The 16,293-nt window shown below is 49.2% G+C and overlaps 3 protein-coding genes across 3 annotated transcripts; all 3 read left to right on the top strand.

The window, feature by feature from the left end:
* The first annotated feature begins 2,928 nt into the window (after nt 1-2,928).
* On the top strand, nt 2,929-6,327 carry LOC135369146 (uncharacterized). The gene is made up of 2 exons (XM_064602807.1): nt 2,929-3,310; nt 3,524-6,327. Exons 1-2 carry the CDS (start codon nt 2,929-2,931, stop codon nt 6,325-6,327), a joined length of 3,186 nt encoding a protein of 1,061 aa, XP_064458877.1.
* Nucleotides 6,328-6,507: 180 nt separating this feature from the next.
* On the top strand, nt 6,508-8,205 carry LOC135369145 (uncharacterized). Its single transcript, XM_064602806.1, has one exon. The coding sequence runs from the start codon at nt 6,508-6,510 to the stop codon at nt 8,203-8,205; it is 1,698 nt and encodes a 565-aa protein (XP_064458876.1).
* A 2,326-nt stretch (nt 8,206-10,531) lies between these two features.
* Nucleotides 10,532-14,545, top strand: LOC135369144 (uncharacterized protein K02A2.6-like). The gene has a single exon (XM_064602805.1). The coding sequence runs from the start codon at nt 10,532-10,534 to the stop codon at nt 14,543-14,545; it is 4,014 nt and encodes a 1,337-aa protein (XP_064458875.1).
* The last annotated feature ends 1,748 nt before the right edge of the window (nt 14,546-16,293 follow it).

The raw sequence follows: 16,293 nt of genomic DNA, 5'->3' as shown, positions 1-16,293 counted from the left end.
GGCTAGGAAGACAGCAAGGAGTTCACCTGAAAACGTGCTATAGCGCACCTCCCTGTCCTTCAGCTTGCGCGAAAAGAAAGATAGGGGCTGCCATTGGTTGGAAACTTGCTGCTGCAAGACAGCGACATCAGTGGAGAACTCAGAAATGAATGAGAGCTGGCGGATTTCCCGAAGGATGGTTTTGGTCCCAGATGACACAAATGCCTATGTTACCGGCTTGTGATCTGTGTAGATGGTGAGGGGCCGGCCCTCGAGAAAATGGCGAAAGTTCTTCACGGCTAGGAAGACAGCGAGGAGTTCACCTGAAAACGTGCTATAGTGCACCTCTGTGTCCTTGAGCTTGCGAAAAAAGAAAGATGGTGGATGTCATTGGTTGGAAACTTGCTGCTACAGGACAGTAATATCAGTGGAGAACTCAGAAATGAAGAGAGTTGGTGGATTTCCCGACGGGTGTAATCGGTGCCAGATGACACAAATGCCTATGTTAGCGGCTTGTGATCTGTGTAGATGGTGAGGGGCCGACCCTCAAGAAAATGGCGAAAGTGCTTCACGGCTAGGAAGACAGCGAGGAGTTCACCTGAAAACGTGCTATAGCGCACCTCTCTGTCCTTGAGCTTGCGAAAAAAGAAAGATAGGGGCTGTCATTGGTTGGAAACTTGCTGCTACAGGACAGTAATATCAGTGGAGAACTCAGAAATGAAGAGAGTTGGTGGATTTCCCGACGGGTGTAATCGGTGCCAGATGACACAAATGCCTATGTTAGCGGCTTGTGATCTGTGTAGATGGTGAGGGGCCGGCCCTCGAGAAAATGGCGAAAGTTCTTCACGGCTAGGAAGACAGCGAGGAGTTCACCTGAAAACGTGCTATAGTGCACCTCTGTGTCCTTGAGCTTGCGAAAAAAGAAAGATGGTGGATGTCATTGGTTGGAAACTTGCTGCTACAGGACAGTAATATCAGTGGAGAACTCAGAAATGAAGAGAGTTGGTGGATTTCCCGACGGGTGTAATCGGTGCCAGATGACACAAATGCCTATGTTAGCGGCTTGTGATCTGTGTAGATGGTGAGGGGCCGACCCTCAAGAAAATGGCGAAAGTGCTTCACGGCTAGGAAGACAGCGAGGAGTTCACCTGAAAACGTGCTATAGCGCACCTCTCTGTCCTTGAGCTTGCGAAAAAAGAAAGATAGGGGCTGTCATTGGTTGGAAACTTGCTGCTACAGGACAGTAATATCAGTGGAGAACTCAGAAATGAATGAGAGTTGGTGGATTTCCCGACGGGTGTAATCGGTGCCAGATGACACAAATGCCTATGTTAGCGGCTTGTGATCTGTGTAGATGGTGAGGGGCCGACCCTCGAGAAAATGGCGAAAGTTCTTCACGGCTAGGAAGACAGCGAGGAGTTCACCTGAAAACGTGCTATAGCGCACCTCTCTGTCCTTGAGCTTGCGAAAAAAGAAAGATAGGGGCTGTCATTGGTTGGAAACTTGCTGCTACAGGACAGTAATATCAGTGGAGAACTCAGAAATGAATGAGAGTTGGTGGATTTCCCGACGGGTGTAATCGGTGCCAGATGACACAAATGCCTATGTTAGCGGCTTGTGATCTGTGTAGATGGTGAGGGGCCGACCCTCGAGAAAATGGCGAAAGTTCTTCACGGCTAGGAAGACAGCGAGGAGTTCACCTGAAAACGTGCTATAGCGCACCTCTCTGTCCTTGAGCTTGCGAAAAAAGAAAGATAGGAGCTGTCATTGGTTGGAAACTTGCTGCTACAGGACAGCGATATCAGTGGAGAACTCAGAAATGAATGAGAGTTGGTGGATTTCCCGACGGGTGTAATCGGTGCCAGATGGCACAAATGCCTATGTTAGGGGCTTGTGATCTGTGTAGATGGTGAGGGGCCGACCCTCGAGAAAATGGCGAAAGTGCTGCACGGCTAGGAAGACAGCGAGGAGTTCACCTGAAAACGTGCTATAGCGCACCTCTCTGTCCTTGAGCTTGCGAAAAAAGAAAGATAGGGGCTGTCATTGGTTGGAAACTTGCTGCTACAGGACAGTAATATCAGTGGAGAACTCAGAAATGAATGAGAGTTGGTGGATTTCCCGACGGGTGTAATCGGTGCCAGATGACACAAATGCCTATGTTAGCGGCTTGTGATCTGTGTAGATGGTGAGGGGCCGACCCTCGAGAAAATGGCGAAAGTTCTTCACGGCTAGGAAGACAGCGAGGAGTTCACCTGAAAACGTGCTATAGCGCACCTCTCTGTCCTTGAGCTTGCGAAAAAAGAAAGATAGGAGCTGTCATTGGTTGGAAACTTGCTGCTACAGGACAGCGATATCAGTGGAGAACTCAGAAATGAATGAGAGTTGGTGGATTTCCCGACGGGTGTAATCGGTGCCAGATGACACAAATGCCTATGTTAGGGGCTTGTGATCTGTGTAGATGGTGAGGGGCCGACCCTCGAGAAAATGGCGAAAGTGCTGCACGGCTAGGAAGACAGCGAGGAGTTCACCTGAAAACGTGCTATAGCGCACCTCTCTGTCCTTGAGCTTGCGAAAAAAGAAAGATAGGGGCTGTTGTTGAAACTCGTATGTGGAGAAAAAAGAGGAGCTGGTGGCCAGCTCACGTGCATGGACTTTTAGCTTCTTCTTTTAGTTAAGCTAGCGTGGGCACGCCCACTTGTTCGGATTAAAGCGAATACTTGGACCCGCTTTGAGTCCTTCTGTTCTTCACATTTTGGTGCCGAAACCAGGAATCGGGGAGTGAAGCCGTCATCCTTTCTTCATCGATTCAAGTTTTACAGCGACAGGCTTTCACCTTCCGTTGAACAAAGAGCTATGGAGAATTTGAGGGCGAAGCGCGCGTCCAGGAGAGCGCGGAACACCAAGATTATTCGAGATGCAACTACTCTTCTGGCTACTCCGAATTTCACAATGGAAGCGGTCAAGTCCTTCAAGGATCGACTTGAAAAGAGCAACGGAGAACTTGACCGAATCAACGCTCAGTATGAGGAGTTCATACCTGCAGCCGAAGCCGAAGCGGAGTTCCTTGCAATCGCCGAATATGAAGATCAGGCTATCGGAATGATATCGACATTGCAAGCGCACTACAGCCGACTGCAAGCACAAAGCGAAAGCAGCAGACAGCGACTTTTAGGACAGGACGCGACAGCAACGGACGTCACAAGCCAGAGATCAGAACTTAGGTTTAAAGGTCCCAAGCTGCCCGTACTTAAAATAACCCCCTTTGACGGGGACTACGGGCAATGGACATTGTTCTGGGAACAGTTCAAGGGTACCATTCACGATAACGCAGGTCTGTCCGTCTCGGATAAGTTTCATTACCTGCGCCTTCATCTGACTGGTCTTGCCGCATCAGCCATAGCAGGGTTACCTGACACAGCTTCATGTTATGAAGATGCAATACGTCTTCTACGAGAACGTTTCGGAGACATCAAACAGATCCGCCAGTTGCATCTTCAACGGATCCGCAATTTACCTACTGTTAAATGAGTGTACGACGTTGCAGGATTACGGAACCTCTACGACCACGTCGATGTTCATATGAGAAGCTTGGAAACAGCCGGTGTGCAGCCTGCTTCTTATGCAGCTATGCTAGAAGAAATCCTTACCCAGTCTCTACCTCGTCAACTGGCTGTGGAGTACAAACGTCAGGCACTTCAGTCAAGCCTCTCATCCACAGCCACTGTGGCTGGCACTGAGGAAAGTTCTTCAGCTGAAGCCAGTGTGGCCCAAGCAGATCTGAAAAGGCTCTTAAATTTCCTCAGGATAGAGGTTGAGACCAGAGAAGGGTCCCAATGGTCACAAAATAATAAAACAGATGAAATCGAGCAGGGCCACAAGAAAGGAGTGCGCCCTAAAGCCCTCCCATCTGCTTCTGCTCTTCACTCATCGTCTGCTACAAAAGAGGAACGTTTGTTCTGCAAGCAGGCTCATAAGACTCAGACCTGTGCATCTCCCATGCTCTGGGATAGAAAGTCAGCCTTATTATCAAAGGACTTTCGCTGCTTCCGTTGCACGCTAAAGGGTCACAGAGCCAAGGATTGCAAAGTTCGAATTTTCTGTTCCAGATGTCAAGGAAAGCATGCACTTGCCGTGTGCAGGAAAGAGAGTGTACCCAAGCACGCTGGAGAGAGTACAAATCTTGCAGCACAGTCGACACCTTGTGAGAGGTCCAGGCCTACCGCTTCACTAGAAAATGCTGTTGAAGTCCTCCCGAAGACGTTCAGAGCTTGGGCTGTCACCCCGCGAAGATGTATGTACGTCAGGGAAGTAATCGACGGTGGGAGCGATCGCACCTTCGTGTCCGAGGCTTTGGCGAGCATTTTGCGTTTGCCGATAGTCGATGAAATATCCCTTAGTATTACGACCTTCGGCTCTAACAAGGCTACGTCGCCGCAAAGAAGGAAGATCGCAAGTTTGAGACTTCGATCTCAGTATGACATGCAAGAGCGGGAGATTCAGGCAGTCGTCATTCCGGTGATCTGCCATGATATCCGATCGGCGTCTTTTGATCTGCAGTTCGTCAACGAGCTCAAAGAAAGAGGCAAGGACCTTGCAGATGAGCTCTGCTTTCCAGGAGACATGTCGTGCGAAGATGTTAGTATTTTGATCGGCTCTGATCACATGTGGGCCATTCTTACCGGTGAAATCTTGAGGAAGAGTGAATCTGAGCGGCTTGTGGCCTTGCACTCTATATTAGGCTGGACCATCCAAGGGCCTACGCCACTCTCCTCACAGATCGAGTTTCAAGGGCACGCCCAGAGTCACATGGCAACAGTTGCCTGTGTTCTTCGTGCTCATTCTTCGGTGGAAGTACTTGGCTCTACCGACGACAGCAGCACATGGGAACCAACTCTTCGTGCGTTCTGGGACATAGAAACCATGGGTCTGACGACCGGCAAGGCAACTTCAGACCACCCAGTGTTTGAACACTTTTCGCAAACCATAAAAAAAGATGGACAAAGGTACGACGTAACCCTACCGTGGAAACGTGATCCGGTTGGTTTCCTTGAAGACAACTATAAAGTTGCTCTGACTCGCCTTAAGAAGCTTGTTGCGCGCTTGAAGCGGACGGAAGGATTGCTTCTTCGGTACGACGGCGTTATAAGGGAATACTTCAACCTCGGCCACGCAGAGGTCGTCGATACTGATGCCAAAAGCAAGGGCCCGGTCTACTACATGCCACACTCCGCAGTCATCCGAGAAGACCGCGCTACGACAAAAGTTAGGGTCGTCTTTGATGCCTCATCTCACGCCCCCCAGTGTCCGTCGTTGAATGAGTGCTTGGACAAAGGCGTGAACTTGAACCCTGATATACTACAGCTGTTAATCCGATTCAGGAGTTTCAAGACTGCGCTTACGGCTGACATTGAAAAGGCCTTTCTTCAGGTTCAAGTTCGTGAAAAGGATAGGGATGTATTCCGTTACATTTGGTTTGAACAACAACCGGACTGTGGGACATACGTGGGTGACTCAGAAGGGCTCCAAACACTACGCATGACAAGAGTACCCTTTGGAGCGACGTCCAGTCCGTTCCTTCTGTCAGCAACCATTCAACATCATCTCAATGGCATCGACGGGAATCTAAAGGCAACAGCCGAAAAGCTACGGAAGTCCTTTTATGTCGATGATTTGGTCACTGGAGTCGATTCGGAAGAAGAAGCAAGGAAACTGTACGAAGACACAATGCTTATAATGAAAGCCGCTGGAATGAACCTTCGTAAATGGACGAGCAACAGCGTGAACTTACAAGTCATGTTTGATGGTGGGCTATCCTGCGAGGCAACATCATCGGTATCAGAGATCTTGAGTCCACAAAAGATTCTGGGAGTGTCGTGGGATAAGGCACGGGACTTGTTGCAAGTGTCCTTGAAGTCTTTGTTTACCTTCCTCCTGGAGACAGGCGACACAAAAAGGTTCGTCTTACAAGCCTCTTCTAGGGTCTTTGACCCCTTGGGCTTCATGAGCCCGTTTACAATACGCGTGAAGAGACTATTTCAGCAACTCTGGATCGATGGAGTGGAGTGGGATGCCAAACTTCCAGACCAAGCTCAGTTGGAATGGAAGGCGTGGTGCACAGAATTGCCCACTCTGCGTCTCGTCAGCGTGTGCCGACACGTTGGGATATACTCTTCGAACGGAGCCAGACACGTTACTCTTTATGCTTTTTCAGACGCCAGCATGCATGCGTACGGAGCAGTCGTGTACGCTTGCGCGCAAGAGTCACATTCAGATGTTAATCTACTGGTGTCCAAGTCCAGGGTTGCCCCTCTGAAAGAACTCACACTTCCCAGGCTGGAGTTGATGTGAGCGCTCGTGGCTGCAAGGCTCGTCAACTATGTTCGAACAGCCTTAGAGGACTGCGTAGTTGAATGCCATTACTGGACGGATTCGACAATTGTGCTCGCTTGGATCCGTCACCACCCGTCCAGTTGGAATCCTTTCGTAGCCCATCGAGTTTCAGAAATACGCACATTAAGCGATCCTGATATGTGGAAGCATTGTGTCGGTGAAGACAATCCCGCAGATTTGATAACCAGAGGGATCTCGGCACATCGTTTGGTGGAGGAGGATCTTTGGTGGCACGGTCCAAAATGGCTGAAGGATGATCCTTCTGAGTGGCCAAATGCCAATGGTTTCAACGACACTGACGTCGAGTTGCGAAAATCTTCCGCAGGGAAACAAAACGAACTCGTTCTCCAAGTCTATTCGCAATTCGTCGAAGCTATTATAGATGTCCAGAGGTTTAGTTCGTTGGACCGGCTTATGAGAGTGACCGCATACGCCCTCCGTTTTACGTCAAACTGCAGGAACCTAAATCAGAAGTTAGAGGGACCTCTTTCTACGAACGAGCTGCATGAAGCGAAGTTTTATTGGGTCCGCGTTGTACAGCATGAAGTCTACGACCTCAAGAAAGGAAAAAACAATTCACAATCGTTTCTCTTGAAAGATCTGCCATTTTTTGAAGACGAACTACGAGTCATTCGGTTAAAGGGACGGTTGCAACACCTAGAAGATAGCGACCGAGTGAAGTACCCCATTATATTACCTGCCGAGCATCATTTCACTACCTTGCTTGTACAGTGGGCTCATGAGCGAGTGTTTCACGGAGGAGTGGAATCCACCTTGGCGGAACTACGAGAACAGTTTTGGGTGCAACGGGCCCGCCAGACGATCAAGAGAGTTCCCAAGAAGTGCACCTTATGTGCACGATTTAGAGCTCGGAGAGTAGCCGTACCAACGGCTCCGCTACCTGGCTTCCGCGTAGCAGCAAGTGAACCATTCCGCACTGTTGGGGTTGACTTTGCGGGCCCCCTGTATGGAAGAAAGAGCACAAACAAGTACTATATCGTCCTCTTTACCTGCGCAGTGACGAGGGCTGTACACCTTGAGCTCACACCATCTATTACAGCTGAAGCATTTCTCATGAGCTTAAGGATGTTCGTGGCAAGAAGATGTGTACCGACGACTATCTATTCGGATAACACCCGCAGCTTCAAGCGAGCGGACAAGGAGCTGCGGGCACCCTGGAACACGACAAAGGATCTTCAGGTGAATGACTACCTGACACATCAAAACATCACCTGGAGATACATCTTGCCCGGAGCCCCCTGGTGGGGGGGCTGGTGGGAAAGACTCGTCCGGACAGTGAAGACTGCTCTTCGTAAAGTTCTGGGGAAAACGTCACTCGGCTTTGAAGAACTCAGAACAGTAATGACCGAAGTTGAGGCGGTTGTCAACTCCAGGCCACTCACGTATGCTAGCTGCAGTCCGGACGACTCAAACGTATTATGTCCATCTCACTTTCTCGTGGGCAAGAGAGTTATCGCCCTGCCGACGCAGCCAGCAACACAGTACGACGACCAAAACCAATCAACGAAAGATCAACTGACGCGTAAAATGCTCTACAGAGAAAAGTTGATGCAGCACTTTTGGAGACGCTGGAGACGCCAGTATCTCTTGCAGCTCCGGTCATCACATCATTTTGATTCTACGTCCTCCAAGAGGCTACTACCGGGCGACGTAGTTGTGATTGAAAGCAACAGGCCGAGGAACCTATGGGACATCGGCAGAATCATGGAAACCTACGAAGGTCAGGATGGTCACGTAAGATCGTGCCTCCTTAAACGCCAAGATGGCAAGACAACGAAAACGCCCGCACAGCATCTCTACCATCTTGAAGTATGAACACCATATTTCGCGGCGGGAGGATGTTGAAACTCGTATGTGGAAAAAAAAGAGGAGCTGGTGGCCAGCTCACCTGCATGGACTTTTAGCTTCTTCTTTTAGTTAAGCTAGCGTGGGCACGCTCACTTGTTCGGATTAAAGCGAATACTTGGACCGGCTTTGAGTCCTTCTGTTCTTCACAGCTGTCATTGGTTGGAAACTTGCTGCTACAGGACAGCGATATCAGTGGAGAACTCAGAAATATATGAGGGTTGGCGGATTTCCCGACGGGTGTAATCGGTGCCAGATGACACAAATGCCTATGTTAGCGGCTTGTGATCTGTGTAGATGGTGAGGGGCCGACCCTCAAGAAAATGGCGAAAGTTCTTCACGGCTAGGAAGACAGCGAGGAGTTCACCTGAAAACGTGCTATAGCGCACCTCTCTGTCCTTGAGCTTGCGAAAAAAGAAAGATAGTGGATGTCATTGGTTGGAAACTTGCTGCTACAGGACAGTAACACCAGTGGAGAACTTAGAAATGAATGAGAGTTGGCGGATTTCCCGACGGGTGTAATCGGTGCCAGATGACACAAATGCCTATGTTAGCGGCTTGTGATCTGTGTAGATGGTGAGGGGCCGACCCTCGAGAAAATGGCGAAAGTTCTTCACGGCTAGGAAGACAGCGAGGAGTTCACCTGAAAACGTGCTATAGCGCACCTCTCTGTCCTTGAGCTTGCGAAAAAAGAAAGATAGTGGATGTCATTGGTTGGAAACTTGCTGCTACAGGACAGTAACACCAGTGGAGAACTTAGAAATGAATGAGAGTTGGCGGATTTCCCGACGGGTGTAATCGGTGCCAGATGACACAAATGCCTATGTTAGCGGCTTGTGATCTGTGTAGATGGTGAGGGGCCGACCCTCGAGAAAATGGCGAAAGTTCTTCACGGCTAGGAAGACAGCGAGCAGTTCATCTGAAAACGTGCTATAGCGCACCTCTCTGTCCTTGAGCTTGCGAAAAAAGAAAGATAGTGGCTGTCATTGGTTGGAAACTTGCTGCTACAGGACAGTAATATCAGTGGAGAACTCAGAAATGAATGAGAGTTGATGGATTTCCCGACGGGTTCAATCGGTGCCAGATGACACAAATGCCTATGTTAGCGGCTTGTGATCTATGTAGATGGTGAGGGGCCGACCCTCGAGAAATTGGCGAAAGTGCTTCACGGCTAGGAAGACAGCGAGGAGTTCACCTGAAAACGTGCTTTAGTGCACCTCTCTGTCCTTGAGCTTGCGAAAAAAGAAATATAGTGGATGTCATTGGTTGGAAACTTGCTGCTACAGGACAGTAATATCAGTGGAGAACTCAGAAATGTATGAGAGTTGGCGGATTTCCCGACGGGTGTAATCGGTGCCAGATGACACAAATGCCTATGTTAGCGGCTTGTGATCTATGTAGATGGTGAGGGGCCGACCCTCGAGAAAATGGCGAAAGTTCTTCACGGCTAGGAAGACAGCGAGCAGTTCATCTAAAAACGTGCTATAGCGCACCTCTCTGTCCTTGAGCTTGCGAAAAAAGAAAGATAGTGGATGTCATTGGTTGGAAACTTGCTGCTACAGGACAGCGATATCAGTGGAGAACTCAGAAATGTATGAGAGTTGGCGGATTTCCCGACGGGTGTAATCGGTGCCAGATGACACAAATGCCTATGTTAGCGGCTTGTGATCTATGTAGATGGTGAGGGGCCGACCCTCGAGAAAATGGCGAAAGTTCTTCACGGCTAGGAAGACAGCGAGCAGTTCATCTGAAAACGTGCTATAGCGCACCTCTCTGTCCTTGAGCTTGCGAAAAAAGAAAGATAGTGGATGTCATTGGTTGGAAACTTGCTGCTACAGGACAGTGATACCAGTGGAGAACTCATAAATGAATGGGAGTTGGTAGATTTCCCGACGGGTGTAATCGGTGCCAGATGACACAAATGCCTATGTTAGCGGCTTGTGATCTGTGTAGATGGTGAGGGGCCGACCCTCGAGAAATTGGCGAAAGTGCTTCACGGCTAGGAAGACAGCGAGGAGTTCACCTGAAAACGTGCTTTAGTGCACCTCTCTGTCCTTGAGCTTGCGAAAAAAGAAATATTGTGGTGTTTGTTTTGTTGGCGCTTCGCCGAGCTGGTCAGTTGCGCGTGCATCGCGTGAACACTTCGTCATCTATCTTCGTTCTGGGCAGCAGCCCTGTTTTGCTGTAGCCGCATGTTTCGACTTGGGCAGAAATAAAGCTACGTTAACCTTTTGGATATCGCTGGTCTGTCTGGAGTGAAGACGTCAAGATACTACATGTTGGCGACGAGGACGGGATGAGTGCCGGCGACGAGAGGGCAGCGGCGACATCTACGGAGGCGACAGACAGCAGCGTCCAGCAAAGAAGCATGGCTCTAATTGGGCAAGTAGAACCCTTTGATGAGTCTGCGTCAGATTGGCCTTCCTATGAAGAGCGACTGAAGTCGTTTTTGCGCGTTAATCGCATCCCAGAGAGCGATCGCGTCGATGCTTTTCTGAGCATAGTAGGAGGCATGACATTCAAGCTTTTGAAAAATTTGGCGTCTCCTGAATTGCCTGCAACAAAGTCGCTAGACGACCTGTTAAAGTTGCTTCGCGATCATCTTTCGCCGACACCATCCGTAATTGCAGAACGTGCAAAGTTTCACAGCAGAGCTCAGCATGACAGCGAGCCCATTGCGGACTTCGTAGCCGAACTCAAGAGATTGGCAGAGACATGTAATTTCGGAACTGTTCTCGATGAGATGCTGAGAGACAGATTTGTAACAGGCCTTTTACGACTCGACATTCAGAAGTCGTTGTTCACGGAACCTGAAACGATTTCGTTTAAAAAGGCGGTTGAGAAGGCGATGTCGTTGGAAAGAGCTACAAGGAATGCGGCAGAATGTCACTCAAAGAAATGTGATGTGAAGTATCAACCTGATAGCACCCTTCAGAACATCAGTGTTGAGAAGAAAGTTTTTGAAGCGAAATGTCATCGGTGCGGGTCCGATAAGCACCCCTCCAAGAAATGTCCTTTCCATAGCGCGACCTGCTTCAAGTGCAAAAGGACAGGGCACATAGCTTCGGTTTGCCAGTCGGGCAGGAAGTCGGGCATGAACTCGAGACTGAAAGGGCGAGCGAAGCGTACGTTGCAACGCATGGCGTCAGAACAACACTCGAGTGAGGTGTTGAAAACGCTCGGTACTCGAGTTGGTGAACGTCCCATCATTTTCACTATGGTAGTCGAAAACATTCCATTACGCATGGAACTAGATACGGGAGCAGCCGTGTCGGTAATCTCGTTGAATGACTATAGGTCATTATTTTCAAGTAAGGCATTACTGCCTACGTCACTGACTCTAAGGACGTACACAGGAGAAGCGGTAAAGCCTTGCGGAGTCGTGAAAGTTAAAGTTAGTCACAATGGTTGTGAAGACGACCTTTCTTTGTACGCATTGAAACAAAATGGTACTCCTCTCATCGGAAGAGAATGGTTGCGAAGTATTCAGCTGGACTGGCAAAGTTTGAACACCGTCCGTGTTGGTGGGAAAGAAAGCGTCGTTCATTTACTGGACAAGTTTGAAGACGTTTTTTCGAAGGCACTGGGCCAAATTTCGGACGTAGAGGCTACACTGGTCCTCAAGGAGGGAGCAACCCCACGTTTCGTCAAAGCACGTAGCCTTCCGTTGGCATTAAGGCCAGCAGTTGAACAAGAAATTGGCAAGCTGGTAGAAATGGGGGTATGGACACCAGTTACCAACAGTGAGTACGCCACTCCCATTGTTCCTGTTGTAAAAAAAGACGGATCAGTACGCCTGTGTGGCGACTACAAAGTCACGTTAAATCCATACCTGAGTGTGGAAAACTACCCGTTACCAAAGGTAGACGAAATGCTCAGTGCTCTGGCTGGAGGAAAACTGTTTTCTAAGATTGACTTAAGCCGAGCGTACCTACAGGTACTGATGAGCGCTGCGTCCAGGAAGTATTTAACCGTGAATACGCACAAAGGACTGTTTGAAGTCAATCGCCTGCCGTTCGGAGTTGCTTCGGCCCCGGCGTTATTTCAACGCATCATGGACACCATGTTGAAAGGCTTAGATGGAGTGGTTTGCTACCTAGATGATATCCTGGTAACCGGACGGACAGAAGCCGAACACATGGCGAATTTAGAAAGCGTGTTGAAATGTTTGAGCTCAAGAGGAGTGCGTGTCAAGAAAGAGAAGTGCGAATTTTTGAAGTCAGAACTGCAGTTCCTAGGACATGTAATCGGGATGAATGGCATTTCCACGGCACCAGAGAAGGTGCAAGCGATTCTTGAAGCGCCAGCTCCCAGTGACAGGAAGCAACTTCGCTCATTTTTGGGCATGGTCACCTACTATGCCAAGTTCCTGTCTAAGCTATCTTCGATTGCGTACCCATTAAATCGACTTCTCAGCGAGAAAGTAAAGTGGACGTGGTCATCAGAATCTCAACGCGCATTCGAGGCCCTCAAGAAGGCTATGGCATCTGCGCCGGTGCTTCAGCACTACGATCCTAGTTTGCCGCTTCAAGTGTCTGCTGACGCCTCACCGTACGGCGTTGGAGCAGTATTAGCGCACGTGGATAGTGATGGGACTGCGAAGCCAATAGCGTATGCTTCAAGAACTCTGACAGAAAGCGAGAGGAACTATAGCCAAATTGAGCGCGAAGCGTTGGCTTTAGTCTTTGCAGTGAAGCGTTTTCACTGCTACATTTACGGGAGAAGCTTTTGTCTGGTCACGGACCATAAACCACTAGTGACGATCTTTGGTCCAAAGACAGGGATTCCGCCCATTGCAGCGGCGCGTCTACAGAGGTGGGCAATAACGTTATCTGCCTACACTTACACGCTCAGCTACCGAGCAGGGGAGCAGAACTACGAAGCAGACTGTCTGTCCCGCCTTCCAGTGAAGAATGATGGAAGCAAGGTGACGGATGTTGTGAGCGAATTTTATTCCATTCGCTTGGATACTTTTCCCGTACAGAGCTCAGATATAGCTCGAGAGACAGCTCGTGACGACGTATTAGCACGGGTTACACACTACGTCCTGAAAGGTTGGCCACGCAAGGCCACTGATGGTGACCTCAAACCATACTACGTGAGGAAGCTGGAGCTGACATACTTCAGGGGTTGTCTTATGTGGGGGATACGAGTAGTGGTTCCTCACAAACTGAAGAAGGAAGTACTCCAGGAAATACACGAAGGGCATCCTGGCGTAGTTCGAATGAAAGAGACAGCACGAAGTTATGTATGGTGGCCATCGGTAGACTGCGATATCGAAGACTTGGTATCTTCTTGTGAAGACTGCCAACAACAACGGAGCGTCAGCACCGTCGCGCCACTGCACCCCTGGGCTTGGCCGACGAAGCCGTGGCAACGCATCCACCTAGATTTTCTGGGACCATTTCAAAGAACTAACTACCTGGTTGCGGTAGATGCCCATTCGAAGTGGCCCGAAGTGTTCGAGATGAAGTCCACAACTTCAGAGGCGACAATACGAAACGTGCGTGAACTGTTCGCAAGATTCGGGATGCCAGAAACGATAGTCACGGATAATGGCCCCCAGTTTTGCTCCCGAGAGTTTGAGGCATTCCTCAAAATAAATGGGGTGAAGCACGTCAGGTGTGCTCCTTATCATCCGTCGAGCAACGGTTTGGCGGAGAGGTTTGTGCGCACTGTAAAGGAAGCGTTGCGCAAAGACATGCATCGACCGGCCGACATTCGACTGGCTAGTTTCCTACTAAGCTACAGGAACACAGCACACGCCACGACGCAGCAGTCACCTGCGCAGCTTTTGTTGAACAGAAATCTTCGAACGCGGCTAGATTGCCTCAAACCGTCAACTGAAGACGTCGTCCGACGAAAGCAATTCACGCAAATGCTGGGAAGACGTTCACAGGAACGTTTCTTTGCAACTGGAGAGCATGTGTATGTAAGGAATTTCCGAAATGGACCACGTTGGTTACCAGCAACTGTGCTGGAGAAGACAGGACCTGTTACATACCGCGTACACATCAGTACAGATAGGGGACCATTCGTCTGGAAGAGACACCAGGATCACCTGCGACGCAGAACTTTGACGGTCAGCGGGGGTGTGTCAGTGTCATCAGTCCCGGAGCTTTTGACATCGGAGAATGACGCACAGGAATGTACTTCGTCCCATCAGCCACTGGTCAGCACATCACCTGCCAGGGCAGCAGCGGCACTGACAGAGGAGCCTGTTGGGTCACCTTCAGCAATCAATGGGGCTCAGGTTCGAAGGTACCCTACACGTGTGCGACATCCACCAGAACGTTTCCAAAGTACATAGAAGTGTTGTGTGGTAAAAGAAAAAAAGAGAAAAAAAAGAGAAGTGTGCTACCAGTGAAAGCTTTAGTGTTTTGGTGGTTTAGAAATAACTCATTTTTTGTGCATGTCATAACAATATTTAGACTGAAAGTGCGAGGTGCCCACTTATAGTATTTTCTCCAATTATGTACGAGTTGTACTTCGTTGTTAAGGGGAAGGAAATGTGGTGTTTGTTTTGTTGGCGCTTCGCCGAGCTGGTCAGTTGCGCGTGCATCGCGTGAACACTTCGTCATCTATCTTCGTTCTGGGCAGCAGCCCTGTTTTGCTGTAGCCGCATGTTTCGACTTGGGCAGAAATAAAGCTACGTTAACCTTTTGGATATCGCTGGTCTGTCTGGAGTGAAGACGTCAAGATACTACAAATATAGTGGATGTCATTGGTTGGAAACTTGCTGCTACAGGACAGTAATATCAGTGGAGAACTCAGAAATGTATGAGAGTTGGCGGATTTCCCGACGGGTGTAATCGGTGCCAGATGACACAAATGCCTATGTTAGCGGCTTGTGATCTGTGTAGATGGTGAGGGGCCGACCCTCGAGAAAATGGCGAAAGTTCTTCACGGCTAGGAAGACAGCGAGGAGTTCACCTGAAAACGTGCTATAGTGCACCTCTCTGTCCTTGAGCTTGCGAAAAATGAAAGATAGTGGATGTCATTGGTTGGAAACTTGCTGCTACAGGACAGTAATATCAGTGGAGAACTCAGAAATGTATGAGAGTTGGCGGATTTCCCGACAGGTGTAATCGGTGCCAGATGACACAAATCACTATGTTAGGGGCTTGTGATATGTGTAGATGGTGAGGGGCCGACCCTCGAGAAAATGGCGAAAGTTCTTCACGGCTAGGAAGACAGCGAGCAGTTCACCTGAAAACGTGCTATAGCGCACCTCTCTGTCCTTGAGCTTGCGAAAAAAGAAAGATAGTGGATGTCATTGGTTGGAAACTTGCTGCTACAGGACAGTAATATCAGTGGAGAACTCAGAAATGTATGAGAGTTGGCGGATTTCCCGACAGGTGTAATCGGTGCCAGATGACACAAATCACTATGTTAGGGGCTTGTGATATGTGTAGATGGTGAGGGGCCGACCCTCGAGAAAATGGCGAAAGTTCTTCACGGCTAGGAAGACAGCGAGCAGTTCACCTGAAAACGTGCTATAGCGCACCTCTCTGTCCTTGAGCTTGCGAAAAAAGAAAGATAGTGGATGTCATTGGTTGGAAACTTGCTGCTACAGGACAGTAATATCAGTGGAGAACTCAGAAATGTATGAGAGTTGGCGGATTTCCCGACAGGTGTAATCGGTGCCAGATGACACAAATCACTATGTTAGGGGCTTGTGATATGTGTAGATGGTGAGGGGCCGACCCTCGAGAAAATGGCGAAAGTTCTTCACGGCTAGGAAGACAGCGAGCAGTTCACCTGAAAACGTGCTATAGCGCACCTCTCTGTCCTTGAGCTTGCGAAAAAAGAAAGATAGTGGATGTCATTGGTTGGAAACTTGCTGCTACAGGACAGTAATATCAGTGGAGAACTCAGAAATGTATGAGAGTTGGCGGATTTCCCGACGGGTGTAATCGGTGCCAGATGACACAAATGCCTATGTTAGCGGCTTGTGATCTGTGTAGATGGTGAGGGGCCGACCCTCGAGAAAATGGCGAAAGTTCTTCACGGCTAGGAAGACAGCGAGGAGTTCACCTGAAAACGTGCTATAGTGCA

This window comes from Ornithodoros turicata, chromosome 9 (genome assembly GCF_037126465.1).
Source record: "Ornithodoros turicata isolate Travis chromosome 9, ASM3712646v1, whole genome shotgun sequence".
NCBI lineage: Eukaryota > Metazoa > Arthropoda > Arachnida > Ixodida > Argasidae > Ornithodoros > Ornithodoros turicata.
This window is presented reverse-complemented; position numbering and strand designations above follow the sequence as displayed.

Bases quoted from the DNA above. Each gene is read 5' to 3' on its own strand.
- LOC135369145 (XM_064602806.1), top strand. From the start codon at position 6,508: ATGTGGAAGCATTGTGTCGGTGAAGACAATCCCGCAGATTTGATAACC.
- LOC135369144 (XM_064602805.1), top strand. From the start codon at position 10,532: ATGAGTGCCGGCGACGAGAGGGCAGCGGCGACATCTACGGAGGCGACA.
- LOC135369146 (XM_064602807.1), top strand. From the start codon at position 2,929: ATGGAAGCGGTCAAGTCCTTCAAGGATCGACTTGAAAAGAGCAACGGA. The intron at 3,311-3,523 runs GTCTGTCCGTCT...ACGACGTTGCAG, and splicing joins TACCATTCACGATAACGCAG to GATTACGGAACCTCTACGAC.